Source organism: Sceloporus occidentalis, unplaced genomic scaffold, assembly GCF_023333645.1.
Source record: "Sceloporus occidentalis isolate IW3139 unplaced genomic scaffold, rSceOcc1.0.p SCAF_1, whole genome shotgun sequence".
NCBI classification, from domain to species: Eukaryota; Metazoa; Chordata; class Lepidosauria; order Squamata; family Phrynosomatidae; genus Sceloporus; species Sceloporus occidentalis.
This window is the reverse complement of record NW_028316981.1, coordinates 317,671,243-317,688,461: the sequence shown is the minus strand read 5'-3', so window position 1 is coordinate 317,688,461 and position 17,219 is coordinate 317,671,243. Positions and strand designations below refer to the sequence as shown.

The following is a 17,219-nucleotide window of genomic DNA, read 5'->3' as shown; positions in this document are numbered from 1 at the left end:
GAGAGAATCTTCAGCATCTAGATATGTGCTCCAGAGGCACTGAGCTCCCAGGACTTCCACCTTGCCTGTCAGAAACCTTAACCAAGTTCAGACCACACAACTAACTCACCTCTGGGCTACTGCTGGTCAACAGGCATGTAAGCATCACCTTACACCAGAAGGCTACTGATAGTGGAGCAAACTTAAATGTCTAACTCTTACCTGGAACTGGCCATCAATCTTCTGTTGGTAGCCAAGCCCTCCCAGTGACCCTTTCTTGTTTGAGTGCTCCCAGGAGCCCCAACCAGCATGGCCAATGGGCAGGGCTTCCAAGAGCTGGAGTGAGGAATGAAAACCCCTGTCCTGGACCACAAGACTTCCTCTTCCCATGGAGAGGCTGCTTAAAGACAGCCCATTTCCCCCACTACCACCACCACAGCCCAATGCAGCCACTCACTAGTGATAACAGAAGTGGTTTTTCCCCCTCAGAAGCTTCCCCCCCCACCAATGCTCCGACACACAGCAAGCACAAACATCCCCAATTTGACTCTACAATCCCTCTTCAAATGCTCACAGGAATTGATGATGTATTACTTCTGTCTCCATTTTGAGAATGACTGCAGAGGTAAACAGAAGTGTTTGGGGACAGTATGGGAGTTCTGGGGTACTTGTAGGGTTGGGAGTATTTTTGTGTGTTTTCAAGAGCTAAGGAGGGTTTCTGTGTAGCTTGGGGCAACCCCCCCCCCCCCATTGCACCAATTTCTTTTAATTGGTGGGTGGGGGATTCAAGTGGTAAAATGCAGCCCACAAGCTGCCCTTTGCCAGCTGCCAGCTCTGTCCCTCTATCTACTAGGCAATGCCCTTGCAGGACCTAGCCATGCCAGCCAACCTCTCAAGCGTTCACTCACTTCTACATCATGGCAGGGCGTTGGACAAGATGGTCCTTGCAGCTCTCTGATTCTGTGTGACATATGCCCCATCTACCATCAGTGCCCTATTTAATTCTACAAAGAGGCAGCTCTCCACCCAGAAGAGCAAGTGAGTTTACTTGGTAGGAAGGCTGCAGCCATCCAAAGTACTTGAAATGGACTTATCGCTGCAGGTGATGGCTTTGTATTTTTGAGCTCTCTGCTCCCATTCCTCCCATCTGCTGCTTTATGTTACTCCCTTTAAATGTGTATTATTATTGTTTGTGTTTATTACTGTAATTTCAGTTCTTCATAAGCCACCCTGGAGAAAGCCAGGCTCCAAATCCCTGAAATAAACCAGCAAGACCCAATTCACCCCCTTCACACTTTCCTCACTGGTAGAACTGCTGCAATTCTGCTGGAGTCATTCTCCCCATTTTTTGTCACTTTTTCCCTTTTGGAGATGAGTCAGAGGACCAGTACTGACCGACTACTATTCCTGGAAAGGCTTTTCCAGTAGGAGCTGCCAACCTCATATAAAACCCTTTGCTGGAAGATGAATCACTGTCAGAAATGGACACCATACGCCAGCAGAAAGCTCAGCCTCTTCCACATCACCTGACAAAAACACAAGCATGCTGCTGTTGGGTCAGATAAATGAGACAAGTCCCCAGATTGACTCTAAGGGCCATTTACTGGTTTACACTTAAACTTACTGGTTTACCACCTCATAGTATCTTAAAGACAAGTATATTTTATGCAACATAAGCTATTGGGAATAGTACACCACTGGCACATGGGAGGGAGAAAACTGCCAATCTGCCACACGCATGTCATCGTCAATCTCTGCCAACTCCTGCTGGAGGCCAGGGTCCCTCAATGCCCCAGACCCCATCTTCTTAGACTCAGAGACTGCTCCACTATCAGGAGCTCAGTTTCCTGGTAATCTCCTTCCTCTTCCTCCTTCTCCTCCTCATCCTTCGAGTCATCCAGGAGGTGAGTTACACCCTCCAAATGTCCTGATTTGGCAGGAACAGTCCTAATTGATCCTCTATCATTCTACTTTTTAGCTACTTTTAAAATATGCTGGTTTCCCTCTCCTCCTGCCACTTTCCCTCCTCAGCTTCAGCTTACATCAGTGGCCACAAACTTAGTTCGGGGGGGGGGGGGGGGGGTCAACTGCATTTCATTAACTCAGCAGGCAAGAGAGGAGAGTAGGAATCAGCCAAATGCAAACTGCTGCAGCCTCTTCTAGCTTGTCTCTTCTCCCTCATTAATAACTTTTGCCATCTTGACCATATGTCTGATGTTGCTCGGCCGGTTTTCATCCCTGAAATGTTAAGAGGATATGCTCCCTTTTCTGTTTTTGAATTGGGGGCTCATAAAGGTGTAAGACATGCTTGTTCTGACACAAGCCATGTCCAGCCTTGGTAACTCTTCAGACAAGAGTATGTGGCTTTTATTCTCCATAACTGCTGGCTAGATTTCCGTACATGTCAGCCTCCATGGGGAAAAAACCTGCCTAATACCTCTCTTTTCTTTTGGCAATGGCATAGTTTTCTTGATTGAGTATAAAAAGAATCCAGCCCCTTGCTTCTTTTAAATAAACAACAACCCTAGAACTAGCTGATGCCATTTCCCTATCCTACTTCTGCCATACCCAAGACAGTATTATAGCCTACGGTTCCACAAGCATCTAGCTGACCTGGCAGTATATTAACCTACATCTGTCATGCCATCCCTTCATTGCTCTTCCTGCCTGCTATGGGAGGTTACCAGGATGGGTAAAGATTTATGCTCAATAGGAACAGAAAAGAATTCAACTGGCACAGAATTACTGTGTGCCACATCTACCAAAGACCACACAGTCTGTGGCCTCGCCACCAGTAGGAAGCTGAGGAGCTGAAATGAAGGATCTGCACATTTACAACATCCCAACCAGCCTGGTTGTTTGTTTGGCTGGCTGGAAGATTTCATCCATCTGATTTCATCCATCTAGGCTCCTGAGACCCAGGGATCTGAGGCTGGTCCTGCACTCCAAAGGAGGATGCTGTGAACACAAGATCACAGGTGCCAGCAGGCTGAGTTTGTGCCTCCAGTCTAATCTGCACTGCAGAAATAATGCAGTTTGATGCTGCTTTAACTGCTATGGCTCCATCCTATGAAATTCTGGGATTTGTAGCTTTGTGAGTTATTTAGGCTTCCCTATCAAGAGAGCTCTGGTGCTACAACAAACTACAAATCCCACAATTCCATAGCATTGAGCCATGGCAGTTAAAGCAGTATCAAACTGCATTATTTCTGCAGTGAAAACTAGATCTCCAAGCCCTATCTTACAGTGAGTCTGACTGAAAAGACTATCCAGTCCTGACTAGACCTATGGATTCCTGAATGGGAAAAATTATGACTTCTACCTAGAAGTCTCCATGGCCAATACTGACCCTAACCCATGCAATAAGGGTATTTGCAAGAGCATGGCAACTGACTTAGCCACCTCAATGATCCTCTTCTCCAGGGCAGAAAGACAGTTAAGCAGCCCTTCAACCCAGGGGTTGTCTTGGCTGCCCCAATCCCAGCCACTCCATGCATCCCTCCTGGCTGTACCTGAGCTGCCTCTTTGTTCCTAGAAAGCAAAAGCACTACCTGCCTGGGATTGGAGCCCAGAGACCAGCAATGGCCAAGTGTGGCAATGCCCAGCTTCGCCATGACAACTGGACTGCCATGCCTTTCATAACTTGCAATGGAGGCACCATCTGTCTCTTCAATTATTGGACTACCCATTTAGTTATCCAGCCACAGAGATTTCATTTGGCATATGGACTTGAAAAAGAAAGAGAGGATATGGAGTTTGTTCTATAAGTTCTTTTCCAAAGGCACACATTGTTTGGGACTAGGGAAGCTTATTAAACAGATTGCTGGGCACTTTGCACTGGAATCTGAAGGCTCTGTAGTTGATGCAAAGACTCATTTCTGTGTCTCCACATCTTCTTTACAAAGGTTCATGGACAACTTTCTCCATCCCCAGTAGAAATACCTCTTGCACATGTCTCATGGTACCTGAACATTGCTGTTGTGTTGTTAAGTGCCGTCGTTGACTTCAACCCATGGTGACCCTATAAATCAGAGACCAAGTCACCCTGTCATCAACTGTGCTGCCCATCTGTGCTGCAGATTCATGTCCGTGGCTTCTCTGATTGAGTCTCTCCATCTGGGATGTGGTTTTCCTCTTTTCCTATTACCCTCCACTTTACCAAGCTTTATAGTCTTTTCTAGCGAGTCCTGTCTTCTCATGATATGGCCAAAATGCGAAAACGTCTTTGCTTCTGGGGAGAGTTTGGATCCAACTTGCTCCAGGGCCCCTTTGTAGGTCTTTTTAGTGGTCCACAGCATCTTTTAGTGGTCCACAGCATCCACTGCACTTTCCTCCAGTACCACATCCCAAATGAGTTGATTTTCCTCCTGTCAGCTTTCTACACTGTCCTGATTTCACAACCACACATAGAAATGGGAAATACGATGCTATGAACAATTCACCTGAGTTTTAGGATGCCTGATGATAGAAGGTGCCTCATATGTGTGTTTGACATTGCACCAAAAGAAAGAGAAAAGTCTCAGATGCTCAACACCACAAGAAAACAAGACCACTAATAACAGAAAAGGACCGAACAGACTTGGGTAGTGCTTCTCCAGCAAGTTCTTGCCACTAGGTACTTACTATAGGTGGTTTCATTATTTTTGTTCAAGTTTGTTGCAAACGTTTTTCCTTTTCTTATGTTACACACTGTGAATTTAGCTCTACTCCTTCTCCCTTTAGATACTTATTGTTAAGGGTCTTTTCTGTGACAAGGTGCCCTTCACCCATTACTACTCATCATTGTTGATGGATTCTTTATGATCTGATTCTTGACAATGCTAATTATACCCATATTTCTTTTTGAGCATTCAGCATTGCATCACAGCACCAGATGCCCGTGGAACTAAGCAATGGACAGCTAAAACAAATCTCTGCCCCAAAGGGCATGCAAACAGTAGGTAGAAACAAGTAAAGCTCATGTAATATCTCCACAGACAATATATGGATTACATACTTAAACTAATTTAAAAGCAAAAGTATTGCCTAGCATGATGTTGTCATTTCTCCAACTTTTATGCAACTCACTCTCCACCTCCAACAATTTATTTATGGAGAAGAATATGACTCTCATATCCTTCAGATTTTCTAATGAGCCACATTGGGTGACCTGGACAGTAGCAACACCAAACTTTCAGAGCCTCGTGAATTAAAGGGGATTTGGGATCACAGCCTGTTCTTGAAGGGGTTGTTCTCCCTCTGAAAGATCATGTTTGTAGGTTCAGGGTGCTCTAGGACCCAGTGCTGATCCTGGAAAGCCAGGTTGCTGCAGCAGCCAGGAGTACCTTTGCCCAGCTTTGGCTAGTGTACCAACTGCGCCCTTCCTTGTGGAAGGCAGATCTGGTCATAGTGGTTCATGCCTTAGTAACATCTTGAAAGACTACTGTAATGTGATTTATGTAGGGCTGTCCTTAGAAAATGTTTGAAATCTGCAGCTAGTACAAAATGCAGCAGCCAAACTGGAGTCAGGTGTGCATTTTAGAGGCTGTATAACACCAGTCCTGCATTTGCTTCCAAACTCAATTCAAGCCAGGTGCTGGTGCCTTAGGCTACCTACAATGCCCTAAGCAACTTGGGGCCATGGTTTCTGAAATACTGCTTCCTCCCATAAGAGCTTGCCAGAAGTTTGAGATCTTCAGAAGAGGCCCTGTTGTGTTTCCCAACACTTCATGAAGTTAAGTTGGTGGGTATGCATAGAAGTGCCTTCTCTTCAGCAGCCTCAACTGCGGAACTCCCTGTCCAAGGAAGTTAGGCTGGCCCCATCTCTTTTAAGCTTTGGGCAGGCAACCAAAACAGTGCTATTCTGCATGGCATTCAGTGTCTGAAATTCTGTTTTTTAACTGTTTCAAAACCAAATTCTAGGATTGGTTTTAGACTGCTTTTAGGAGTTTTTAAAAAGCATTTTAATGTGTTTTTAAAATGATTTTTTATCTTTGCATTGCTTTAATTGGTTTTTATTCGCTCATACAATCATAGAATCATAGAGTTGGAAGAGACCACAACAGCCATCCAGTCCAACCCCCTGCCATGCAGGAACTCACAATCAAAGCATCCCCGACAGATGGCCATCCAGCCTGTTTGAAGACCTCTAAAGAAAGAGACTCCACCACTCTCTGAGGGAGTGGGTTCCAGTGTACAACAGCAATTAATATCAGTAAGTTCCTCCTAATGTTGAGGTGGAATCTCTTTTCCTGTAGCTTGCATCCATTGTTCCATGTTCTAATCTCTGGAGCAGCAGGAAAAAAGCTTGCTCCATCCTCAATGTGACACCCCTTCAAATACTTAAAGAGGGCTATCATATCACCCCCTAACCGTCTCTTCTCCAGGGTAAACATACTCAGCTCCCTAGGTTTTTCCTCATAAGGCATGGTTTCCAGGCCCTTCACCATTTTGGTTGCCCTCCTCTGGACGTGCTCCAATTTGCTCCTTTTGAATTATGGTGCCCAGAACTGGACACAGTTCTGCCTTGGGAGCACATGTGGGCTGGGAGGTGATACAGAAATATGAAAAATTAATAAACAGATAAATAAAAAAGAGGGAATCTGTTCTCCAGATTTTCCCTTCCTTAACAAGACAAACAAAAATCCACAGTTGCAAGCACCGTGTTTCCTTCAGTGCTGTTTCAAAAGGTGTCTCCCTACAAACCCAATTCAAAATAAAATACTTGTTAGCAATCTGTGCACCGGCTACATGGCCTCCCTTATGACTGCACGCTCCAGGGAAATCACATTTACCTAACATCAGATGCAGGCGATTTTGCCTCTAACTGTGCCAAAACACAGTGCTTCCCTCCTTCAAGTAACCTGCCTTGCTCTTTGTAGCATCAACATGGCTGCACAAACACTGGAGAAGTTCTGGGTTACAATGTGCAAGGAGGTAATGAGAAACAACTCCCCATCCCTAGTTTTTTGTGGGTTTTTGGGCTATGTGGCCATGATCTGGAAGAGTTTCTTCCTAATATTTTGCCAGCATCAGGGTTAGCCAGAAAATTCAGCAGTAGCAGAACACGTTATAAACATCCTGGGCATAAAATGCTATTTGAAAACACTAAAATTCTGGACCATGCCAACAACTATTGGGCCAGAATGCACAGGGAAGCCGTTGGAATCCACAAACACCTGGACAACTTCAACAGGAAAGAAAAACGCCTTAAAGTAAACAAAGTTTGGCTACCAGTCCTGAAAAATACCAAAATCAAGATCCAGCAAATGTAAATGAAAACCACCCAGGGTCAGGGGGGCTTCCCAGCAGACAATGGATCACTAATTAAACAGATCCCCTGAGGCCTTGCCATTCAACAACAGAACAATACACAGATTAACATGTAAATTGCATGCTCTAAACCAAGAGTCACAGTGTGTGTGTGTGTGCGTGTGCGTGTGCGTGTGTGTATATATATATACTCCACTCACTTCCATGCCGGCATTCTCTGAAGATGCCAGCCACAGATGCTGGTGAAACGTCAGGAATAAACTCTTCCAGAACACAACCACATAGCCCCCAACAAAACACACAAAAAAACCTATGGATGCTGGCCATGATAGCCTTCGACTTCACAATTCCCCATCCCATCTGCCACCCAATTTTGTTCTAACAACTCCCAGCCCACAGTCATTCCTGGAGTCTCAAACGTGTAAGCGGTAAGAGCTGAAATAGATTGTCTTAACAAAGCCAAACATCTGCCTGTGCCATTTTGTGTTCTCTCTGAGTGACCAACTGGAAAAGACAAGCTTGTTGGGAGTGGGAAGAGTGACTCACCTCAGACTGTAATGGGAGTCGACACTGCTAGCAGCTAGGAAGGGTTGGGAAGCCCAGCTTTCAGAAACACTCAGAAGACTCTGACATAATGCGAAATGGCAGATTTCTGGCCACCAAAGACCATTTACAAGCAATCTTTCTTGAGCCATGCATCAATGTACATTTACCACTGTCCAAAATATACACGTTTGAGACCTAAACATCCTAAAGGCACCAGATCCCATATGATCTTGGAAGCTAAGCAGGGTCAGCTCTGATTAGTATTTGAATGGGAGACTGCCAAAAAGTATCAGATGCTACAGGATCTAATTCAGAGGAAGGAACTGGCAAAAACAAAAAAACAAAAACCCTTTTGAGGATTCTTTGCCTAAGAAAACCCTCTGAAAAACTCATGTGTCACAGTAGGTCAACAAGTGATTTGATGGTGCGCGCGCACACACACACACACACACGTACATTTAGTGTGGCTGTGTTCCTCCATAGAATAAGATGTTGCAGGCTTATTATTTAGGTCTCACCTTTTTAAAAAATATATTTTAAGTTTGTCATATAAATCAAGGTAAAGAACATGGAAATAATCCCAAAAATCTCCTGTATGAGCCTTCATGGGTTTTGAGATCTCTGTGGGGAGACACATCTTTCTGTCCCACAACCTTCACAGTCTGATGGGGATGTGGTTGTTCCCAGACTTAGGAACTCCCTTCCTAGACAGATTAGACTGGAAACAACTAAAGACTTCTTTCCCCCAGCCTCTAGACAATATAGCAATAGTAGTACATTTCTACACTGCCTATCAGTGCATTTAAGCACTCCCTAAGTGGTTTACAATGTGTAAGCTAATTGCCCCCAACAAGCTGGATACTGATTTTAGCAACGTCGGAAGGATGCCAGGCTGAGTTGACCTGGATCCCCTGGCTGGAATTGAACTCACAACCTTATGGTTTGTGAGTGAGTGGCTGCAGTCACCAGGGTAAGCCTGTTAGAAAACGGAGGGCTATTACCTTTGCCGACCAAAAGAATCCATCATACTACAATTGATAAATGTAAACTGGACAATAGGCCCATTAAACTTCTTTTGGATTGAAAATAGCTCCTTCCTCATGTTGAAAGAGGCCTTGACATCTTACATCATACTTCCCTTACCCTATCCTACTCCAGATGCTTCATCAGTGCACTTGATCTCTCATCATCAGCCAGGTTTGCTGGGGCTGATGAAAGATTTAGTCCCTTACACCTGGGAGGCAGCTGGCTGGGAGATGACTGCTATAGGTTTTAGAACTCCATGTTCTACAACCACTGCAGAGAGCACCTTACATCACTGGATGGAGTAATTTTAATGAACTGCAAAGGTTTCTCCTCCACTCCCTTGCCATCCATTAGCTTGGCCATATCCAGCCCTGCAGGGCCTGGAACTGGCTAATGCAGCAAACTGAATCATTGTCTCTTCTGCTCAGTTTCATGTGGGATTTAAAGCACAATTAAGCCACTGTCCTTCTCTCATTAATGTGCATTTCAGTTTTTAAACCCAGGGGTGGGAAGACATGATAATGTCACAATGCATTTATTTAGCCTTGTTTGCAAAAATTTCCAAATTCCCCATACTCAGACCCTGAGTTCCTGCAACCTCATTCAGGTATTTTAAAGACAAAGTGATTAAGCTACTAGATGATTAATTTGTCTCTCTAGCAAAAGAGTAATTAACAATGGCTAATGTTAACCTCTTTGAAGGGAGCCTCTAATCAGCCTAGTGGATAAGCAACTGGCAGTGTGTAATATCTAAATACTCAAGGCTCCCTTAAAGGCTGAGCGGAGACTTGCTCAGAGATCCAGAGTCTGATGTTTATTAAGGAAACACTGGAGCCATCCAAATTACAGTCCACCCACCGTATTGGTGGACTTGCGATCTGTGGAGTTAACCATTCATTGATGGCAAACCATTTTTCTTAATGGCACACGTGCGCACAGCAGGTGCATGAGCAGCACACAGCCATTAAAATGGGACTGGAGCACATACAGATTTTGGTATTGAGGGAGGGGGGAGATCTGGAACGGATCTCCTGCAGAGATGGAAATCCGACAGTACAAAAAAACGAATGTGCCCCCTTTCAAAGGAAAAAAAACATACAACCTTTTATTAAACCAAATGCAAAGAGGAGGGTAAGAGGTTTAGCTTTGCCATTCGTCTTGCATGACAAGTATGTGCATCACTTTCTCCACCTCCACCAGTGACTCCTGTGGGGGTGGTTGGGGAGGCTGGGTACATTGACTTTAGTAAGACGGAACCAACGCTTAAACAAAAGGCAATTTGGGCTCCACACACCAAATGGTCCCCCATCCTCACCCAGCAGGAACTCTATCCCATAAACATCAGAAGGCACTTGACAAACTCTTGGGTAACTGAATGGAAATTGTAAACAATTAAGAAATTCTAAACCATCCTTTCTCCTCTGGACTCATCAAGGCCATGATGTTCACACTAGTGGGTGGCCCACTAGTGTTTCGATGTGACTGATTTTGTGCACCCAGGAACGCTGTCAACAGCAACAGAAAATGTTTTAGCGAAGCGAGTTCCTATCTTAGTGGCTTACATACATATTTTCAACCTCATTGGTTGCATTCGGAGATCATGTTCCTCTGCATCATTATTATTATTATTATTATTATTATTATTATTATTATTATTAATCTGTATCCCACCTCTCCCTGTATTTTGGACTAAACTGGAACAAAATGTCTTGAGTGCAACTGGCTGGTAGGGGATTGCTGGCATATAGACACAGCTTTTCTAAAGCTCTCATGTACTTTTACAAAGTCAGCACAATGTACCTCTTTTTTTCTACCATGGAACAAAAGGGAAGAACAGAACATGAAATTAGATGCAAAATACTTAAAAGAGGAAATTCCCACTTACAACACTGGGAGGCAGCGGTAGGCAGCAGCTGGTTCTCAACTTCTTCCCCATACGAATGCTGAGACAGATAAGAAACATAGTAAAACAGTTTTCAGGAGCTGGTGCCTACCTGAGCCACAGAGGCAGACCCACTATCATGCTTCATTGCTCACACTCACTTATGCTCCTCGAGGCCAAAGCTTTTGGACACCTGGCTCAGAGTCCTGACCTACTGCTCCTAAAAGGCCCCTAACAGCACACTGAAACACGCTTCCTAAGCAAGGATTGGTGTATCTCCATGTGTTTTAATTGTGGTATGCTTGTTAATGATTCTACACTGTGTGCAATCTATTGTTTTAATGTAATTTTAAATGTGCTTAAAGTTTTAGCCAGTTAATATTATGTTATATTTGAACATAATATAAGGATATAATAACATTAATTATATTTTATTTTGTCTATCAATAGATAGCAAACACATCCAAGACGAATAGAAGAGATGTATGTAAAATTTTAAATATTAAGATTTCTATGCCATGGAAGGAGGAGCAATTTATCTATACATATCTTTATATATCTTTACATAATTTAAAACTGTAGTACTATAGGATTGGGGAATGTCAGAGAATATGTCATGGTTAAGATAAGAAAAAGATAATTGGTGTTATTTAGAGTGACAAACTGCTTGGAAGTTTATATGAAATGTACTTTTATCTGCTTTCAATGTGCTCTGTATTTTAATTTTATTGAATGAATTAAAAAAAATTATGCTGGTTCATTTTATGAGCTGCCCTGGGTCCTGCTCTGGGAAAAAGGCAACACAGAAATTTAATTAATTAATTAATTAATTAACAAGGAATTGCATAATCCAAATCTCTAATTCATACATGTTGCTCTGCCAGGATATTCCCGAAATCTGCACAATTTTCAACTGGATAAGGGAGATGAAATGATCAGGGAGGAAATGGATTTTTACACTGGGATCCCTATGGTTTTGCAATTCTATTGCTTTCATCATTGTTGTAAACTGCCTCCTGCTTTGGAGATGAAAACATTAGACATTAAAAAAAAAAAAGAAGACAAGAAGGAAAAAGGAACCTCAGATGATCTCAAAATGTATACCACCCAGAGAGGTCCCACCGTGCCTGTCCACGGATGGGAAGTATCACTCTGGTCATTCTGGGCAGCCCAAGGCTTCAGCCAGCCACAGCTGCAGGCCACTCCTGCCTCTGCACTCGCAATACCGTCTCTATCTCTTTCTCCAAGCAGCGTTAGCTTGAGAGTGAATGGCAAGCCAGTAGAGACAGCTGGCAAGAGGAGGTGCTGACTTCAGAGTGGCAGGGAGCTGGTTTCCCCAGGGCCAGCCACCACCCCATTTTCTTTAGCTGCCCGTTTTGCCCTTTCTCACATGTTCTTCCTTTTGATGTACAGTTTCATTATCTGTCATGTCAGGGATGGGCATGAATGTGTGGCCTTCCTGTCCTTGCTGGACTCCTGTTCCTAAAAGCACTGGCAACAGTGAGGAAAGGCTGAAGTAGTCCTCCAGCAACACAAGTTCCTCCCTCCCAAACACAAGGAGCTGTCCCAAATCAGAAATGTGCCATACAGAGCAAGCATACCCACCTCATCATCTTCCTCAAAGGAGTTGATCTGCTTTAACTTCCTGGTCCAGTATTTTGCTTCTTCCTCTGGAATGTCTGCAGAACAGCAATCACAAGCATGTATGTATGTGTGCATGCTAGTTTACATAGTTTAAAAATGTTTATTAAACACTTTTCTAGCCAACAGGGTTCCCAAGTGATGTAGCACTCAATACATTTTTAAAACATCCTTGTAAAACAGATCAAGCTTTCAAAAACTGATTTGAAAAAGGAAAGACCAGGTAGAATACAGCAATAGCTTTGACCACTTGCCGGAAAGTCCTGGCAGATCTTCCTTGGGAGAGAGTTCCATCCCTGATGGGCTGCTACAGAGATGGTCTAGTCTCATGTCCCCATACTAATATTCTTGGTATTATATTATGGGTACTAACATTATTAATTAATCTCTCCATTTTTTAAAAAAAAGCATTTATGAGGTTGTTTTAATTCTTTCTATTCCTTTGCTCAGTCTCTTTCCTCTTTCCATTTCAGCCACAACAGGGGATCCTAAAGGGAACCAAGAGACTAGGACTCAACTTGTTGAGGTTTTTGCTTCCAACTAAGGTAAAACCTCTTTAAAACTGGGACTGCAATTGGCATGTTTTACCTAAACATCAGCTAAAAGTTTTCCAAATGCTACAACACAGAATCTTCTTGAGAAATACAATGTTCTCTGCCAAAGAAGGGGATGAGTAGCTTTGCACAGGACAGAGACAACCTGGATCACAAAGAAGGGTTCCTTTTGTGATGCTAATGGAATTTAAATTTTATTTCCCGGACTTCATGACTCTTTGTCTCCCAGAGCTCACAGGACCAAAAGGGAGGAATGACCTCTTCCTGCATGGATATACCTCCATACCATCTTAAATAAGAACAACATCAACAATATCATGACAAAATGTAGGCCTGCGACCTTAAGATCATTATATTTTCCTTTCCCCTGTATGACTTTTAATACCTTTGCCTGATGAAGAAGCCAGAGGCACTTTATAAGCCTGTACATTTCAGTTGGCCCAATAAAGGGTTCACTGTTTTGTGAATTCTGGATGTCACTGTTCATTCACTTATGTTTGGCATGTCATGTTTTTATTCTTCCTCTTGATTCTGGTTTTTAAAGTGAAATTGGACTGTAATTTTCCACTTGTCATTTTATTTTGTTTTCAGGTAGACCTATTTATGTTGCCTAGGGAGTTCATTTAGGCAGGTGAGTAACAAATGCAAATAAACAAACATAAACCTAAAACATGCATACACACACACACACATCGTCCCACAGTTCAAACAAAGGGTTTATGAATAGGCAGAGGGTGGCAGGTAGGCCCTTGAAAGTTAGCCACCTGGATCAACGGAGATTACACAGGTTCCCACCTGGACAGGTTCGGCTCGCAGCTGAGGACTTGTTGGCTTACCAGAGCTTTTTCCTGACTGCCAACAATGTCAGGGACTCCAGCTTGTCAATTAATCATTCTATTATTTGTACAGTTTTGATGCCATTATATGATCTTATCTTTTATCTTGATTTCACTGCAACCTGCATTCAGGATTTCTTTTTGAATGTGGAAATTTAACATATATATTTATGTTAAAGAGTGGTTAAAGTGTTAACCCAATTGCCTCCCACCATAAATTTATTATTGGAACCAACTAAAGCCTTCTGTGATGCTTTTAATGACTTCTTTGCAGATAAAATCTCTCAGATAAGGGCTGATCTCGAAGCGGGCATTATAACAGAAACAGAAAGAGAGTTGTCCAGTGACTCTGTGGACTATGTTAGACTGGATCATCTTGAGTTTGTAAATACCAATGAAGTGGACAAGATTCTTGGAAGTGTTAGGAAGACAACATGCCCCCTCGATCCTTGCCCATCATGGCTGACCACCCATGGAGGGGATGCAACAAAAGCATTACTACGGTCTATAATAAATGCATCCCTCAGGGAGGGAAGATTTCCATCGAAATTAAAGCAAGCGGTTGTTAGACTGCTTTTGAAAAAACCCTCCCTGGATTCCCTGGTGAGAAATAATTATAGATCAGTCTCCCTTTTACCATTCTTGGGCAAAGTGATCAAGAGAGCAGTTGCCTTCCAACTCCAGGTTGTCTTGAATGAAGCCGATTATCTGGACCCATTTCAAACTGGCTTCAGGGCAGGCTACAGAGTTGAGACTGCCATAGTCGCCTTAGTCGGTGATCTCCATCTGGGCATCAACAGGGGAAGTGTGACCCTGTTGGTGATTTTGGACATCTCAGCGGCCTTCGATACCATCTGGAACGACTGAGGGATTTGGGAATTGGAAGCTCTGCTTTGCAGTGGTTCCGTTCCTACCTCTTGGGAAGGTTCCAGATGGTGATGCTGGTGGACAGCTGCTCTTCTAAAAGAGAGCTGATATCTGGCATCCCTCAGGGCGTCATTCTGTCCTCCATTCTGTTCAACATTTACATGAAGCTGCTGGGAGAAATCATCAGGAGACATGGGGTGCGGTATTATCAGTATTATTTGTTGCCTCTTTCAACAATAAAGTTAGTGAAAAATTCATATTGTCATATTGAGGATGGAGCAAACTTTTTTCTGCTGCTCCAGAGAACAGGACCTGGAGCAATGGATTCAAACTAGAAGAAACTAGAGGAAAAGAGATTCCACCTAAACATTAGGAGGAACTTCCTGACAGTAAGAGCTATTTGACAGTGGAACACGCTCCTTCCTCAGAGAGTGGTGAAGCCTCCTTCTTTGGAGGCCTTTAAGCAGAGGCTGGATGGGCATCTGTCAGGGATGCTCTGATTGAGAGTTGCTGTATGGCAGGGGGTTGGACTGGATGGCCCTTGATGTATCTTCCAATTTTATGATTCTATGAATCTATGAATTAAACCCCTGCAGCTTGCTGAATATGCTGGAGGACTGGTAGTGGAGGACACAAGAACAAGGGAGACAGAGAGGCAGAGCCCTGAGGCAGGATGACAGTAACCTTGTAGCAACAATTTTCAGGCTTCACTCTGGTTTCATGTCCCAGGTCTGCAACCATACTGAGAAGTCACTTGAGTGAGAGCACACGTGACAGGACCAAGGCAGAAAAACTGCTATGTCCATGAGCTACTCCCAGAAGAAAACATCAGCAGCACCGAAATTTGTATTCTGGCTGGTTCTCTGAGGAGTTAAGAAAGCCCAGATTGTACATAAACTATTCCCCTTTGAAGATTTTAGTTTCAATGTGTTGGGAATTTGGGGTAAGAGGGTCAGGAAAATGCAGGCAGGTTGGAGAAGAGGACAGCAGACTAGAGAGCAAAATTCATACCCCGGGCCATAATTCCCCTGAGTGATTTCTAGAGACTGGGCCCTACCTGGAGGTTTCCCAGAGAAATCCAATAGGTTACTTTCAGAAGCAGTAATTTGGAATAAAACCTCAAAAATCAAGACACATTCCTTCTAGCTTTAGAACTACAGTGGACCCTTGTTATACGCTGGGGTTTGGTTCCAAGATCCCCCGTGTATAACAAAATCCTTGTATGCTCAAGTCCCATTAAATATAATGACATAGCAAAATAGTGTCCCTTATAAAAAATGGAAAATCAAGGTAAATTTATACTTTTTTGGAACATTTTCCATCCGTGTATGCTTGAATCCGTGTATAAAAAATCCGTGTATAAGAAGGGTCGACTGTACTATATATATGCCGTACAAGTCCAAGGCCAGAAATGATGTGCTTTGAAAAGAAGGAAAGAAAGAATCTTCTTCTCAACCTTCCACTGCTTAGGGTTCCCACATAGAGAAAGAGGGAACACCCCAAGAGTCAAAGCACAGTTGAGGCTCCTGGATTCATTTCCACCACAACACATTTCTTGATGTGACATGCCCAGGCTCAAATCTCTGGGACCTAGAGACTGTTTGTTTTGCTAATGCCACTGCAAACATGCAACAAGTCCCACACAAAGTGATGCTGTCCTCAAGCCTTTCAGGAAAGATCTCAAGGAGAGGCTTGGAGGCCATTAAGCCAAATGGTCCCTCCCTTAGCAAACACACAGAACCAAAGGCACACACATATACCACTTTGGCCACGTCCATCTTATCACAGAGGGAGGAACGCTGTCGCCTGGGAAATGAAAGACAAAGATTTCTCAGTGCAAGCAGAAGCTGAACATGGGTGGAAGCCCTCTACAAAAGAGCTGGGCAACAAAAAGGACTGTAGGTTGAATGATGGGGCCTCCTGGGTCCATGTCCCTGAGGCCTCACCCAGATTTGTGCCATTTCCTCCTACACTTCCCTACTACACTTCCAGGGGAAAATACTTCCCTCAGCTTGCCTACTGGGACACTTTCCTGATCCTCACTCACTTTAACCCACAGTCCTATGGGTCAGCAGGTTGAACTTGCCAGCAAGGTTGAAGCTCTGGATGGAGGGGGTGGCAAAGTTTTGTGTGAGCCATGTCAATTGCTACCTTCCCTATCCAGATAAGAACAAAAGGTTCATAATATAGCCAGGCTCTGGCACCGAGGACCCACTGAGAAATAAATGTGCTACCCATTTGAAGAAATGAAATGGCTGCCTCCAAACTCTCTACCCCACTTGCCATCGTCAGTTTGAGAGTGGGTGTTTTAATGTCATTTTAAGGGCTACTATTTGGGAGCTCTAAAATGGTCGGGGGGAAGAAGAAAGTCTTACAATTCTCTTCTTTTTTAAAAAAAGAAAAAAAGTGTTTTGCTTTTAAAAAACACAGAGAGAAGGGGAAGGAGAAGGAGAATAAAAAGGCTCCAGTCTTCTTCCTCTGCTCTCATAGAACAGCTCAAATAACTATGAACTATGGATATGCCTTACACCCTATTTTTATTGTGTGTGTGTGTGTGTGCGTGTGCACGCACGCGCCGCCTTTCTCCCCAAAGGGACCCAAGGTGGCACACAGATTTAAAAAACATTACAATAAAAT

At 43.5% G+C, this 17,219-nt stretch overlaps 1 protein-coding gene across 9 annotated transcripts in view; it reads right to left on the bottom strand.

Moving 5' to 3' along the window:
- Window positions 1-17,219, bottom strand: part of UNC13B (unc-13 homolog B) — a 250,006-nt gene that overhangs the window by 175,994 nt on the left and 56,793 nt on the right. For all 9 annotated transcript variants that reach the window (XM_089498312.1, XM_089498261.1, XM_089498289.1 and 6 more), the window contains exons 6-7: window positions 12,290-12,363; window positions 10,688-10,745 (exon numbers count right to left, since the gene is read on the bottom strand). In XM_089498312.1, the coding sequence (XP_089354438.1) occupies window positions 10,688-10,745; window positions 12,290-12,363 (132 nt within the window). The remainder of the gene's footprint in view (window positions 1-10,687; window positions 10,746-12,289; window positions 12,364-17,219) is intronic.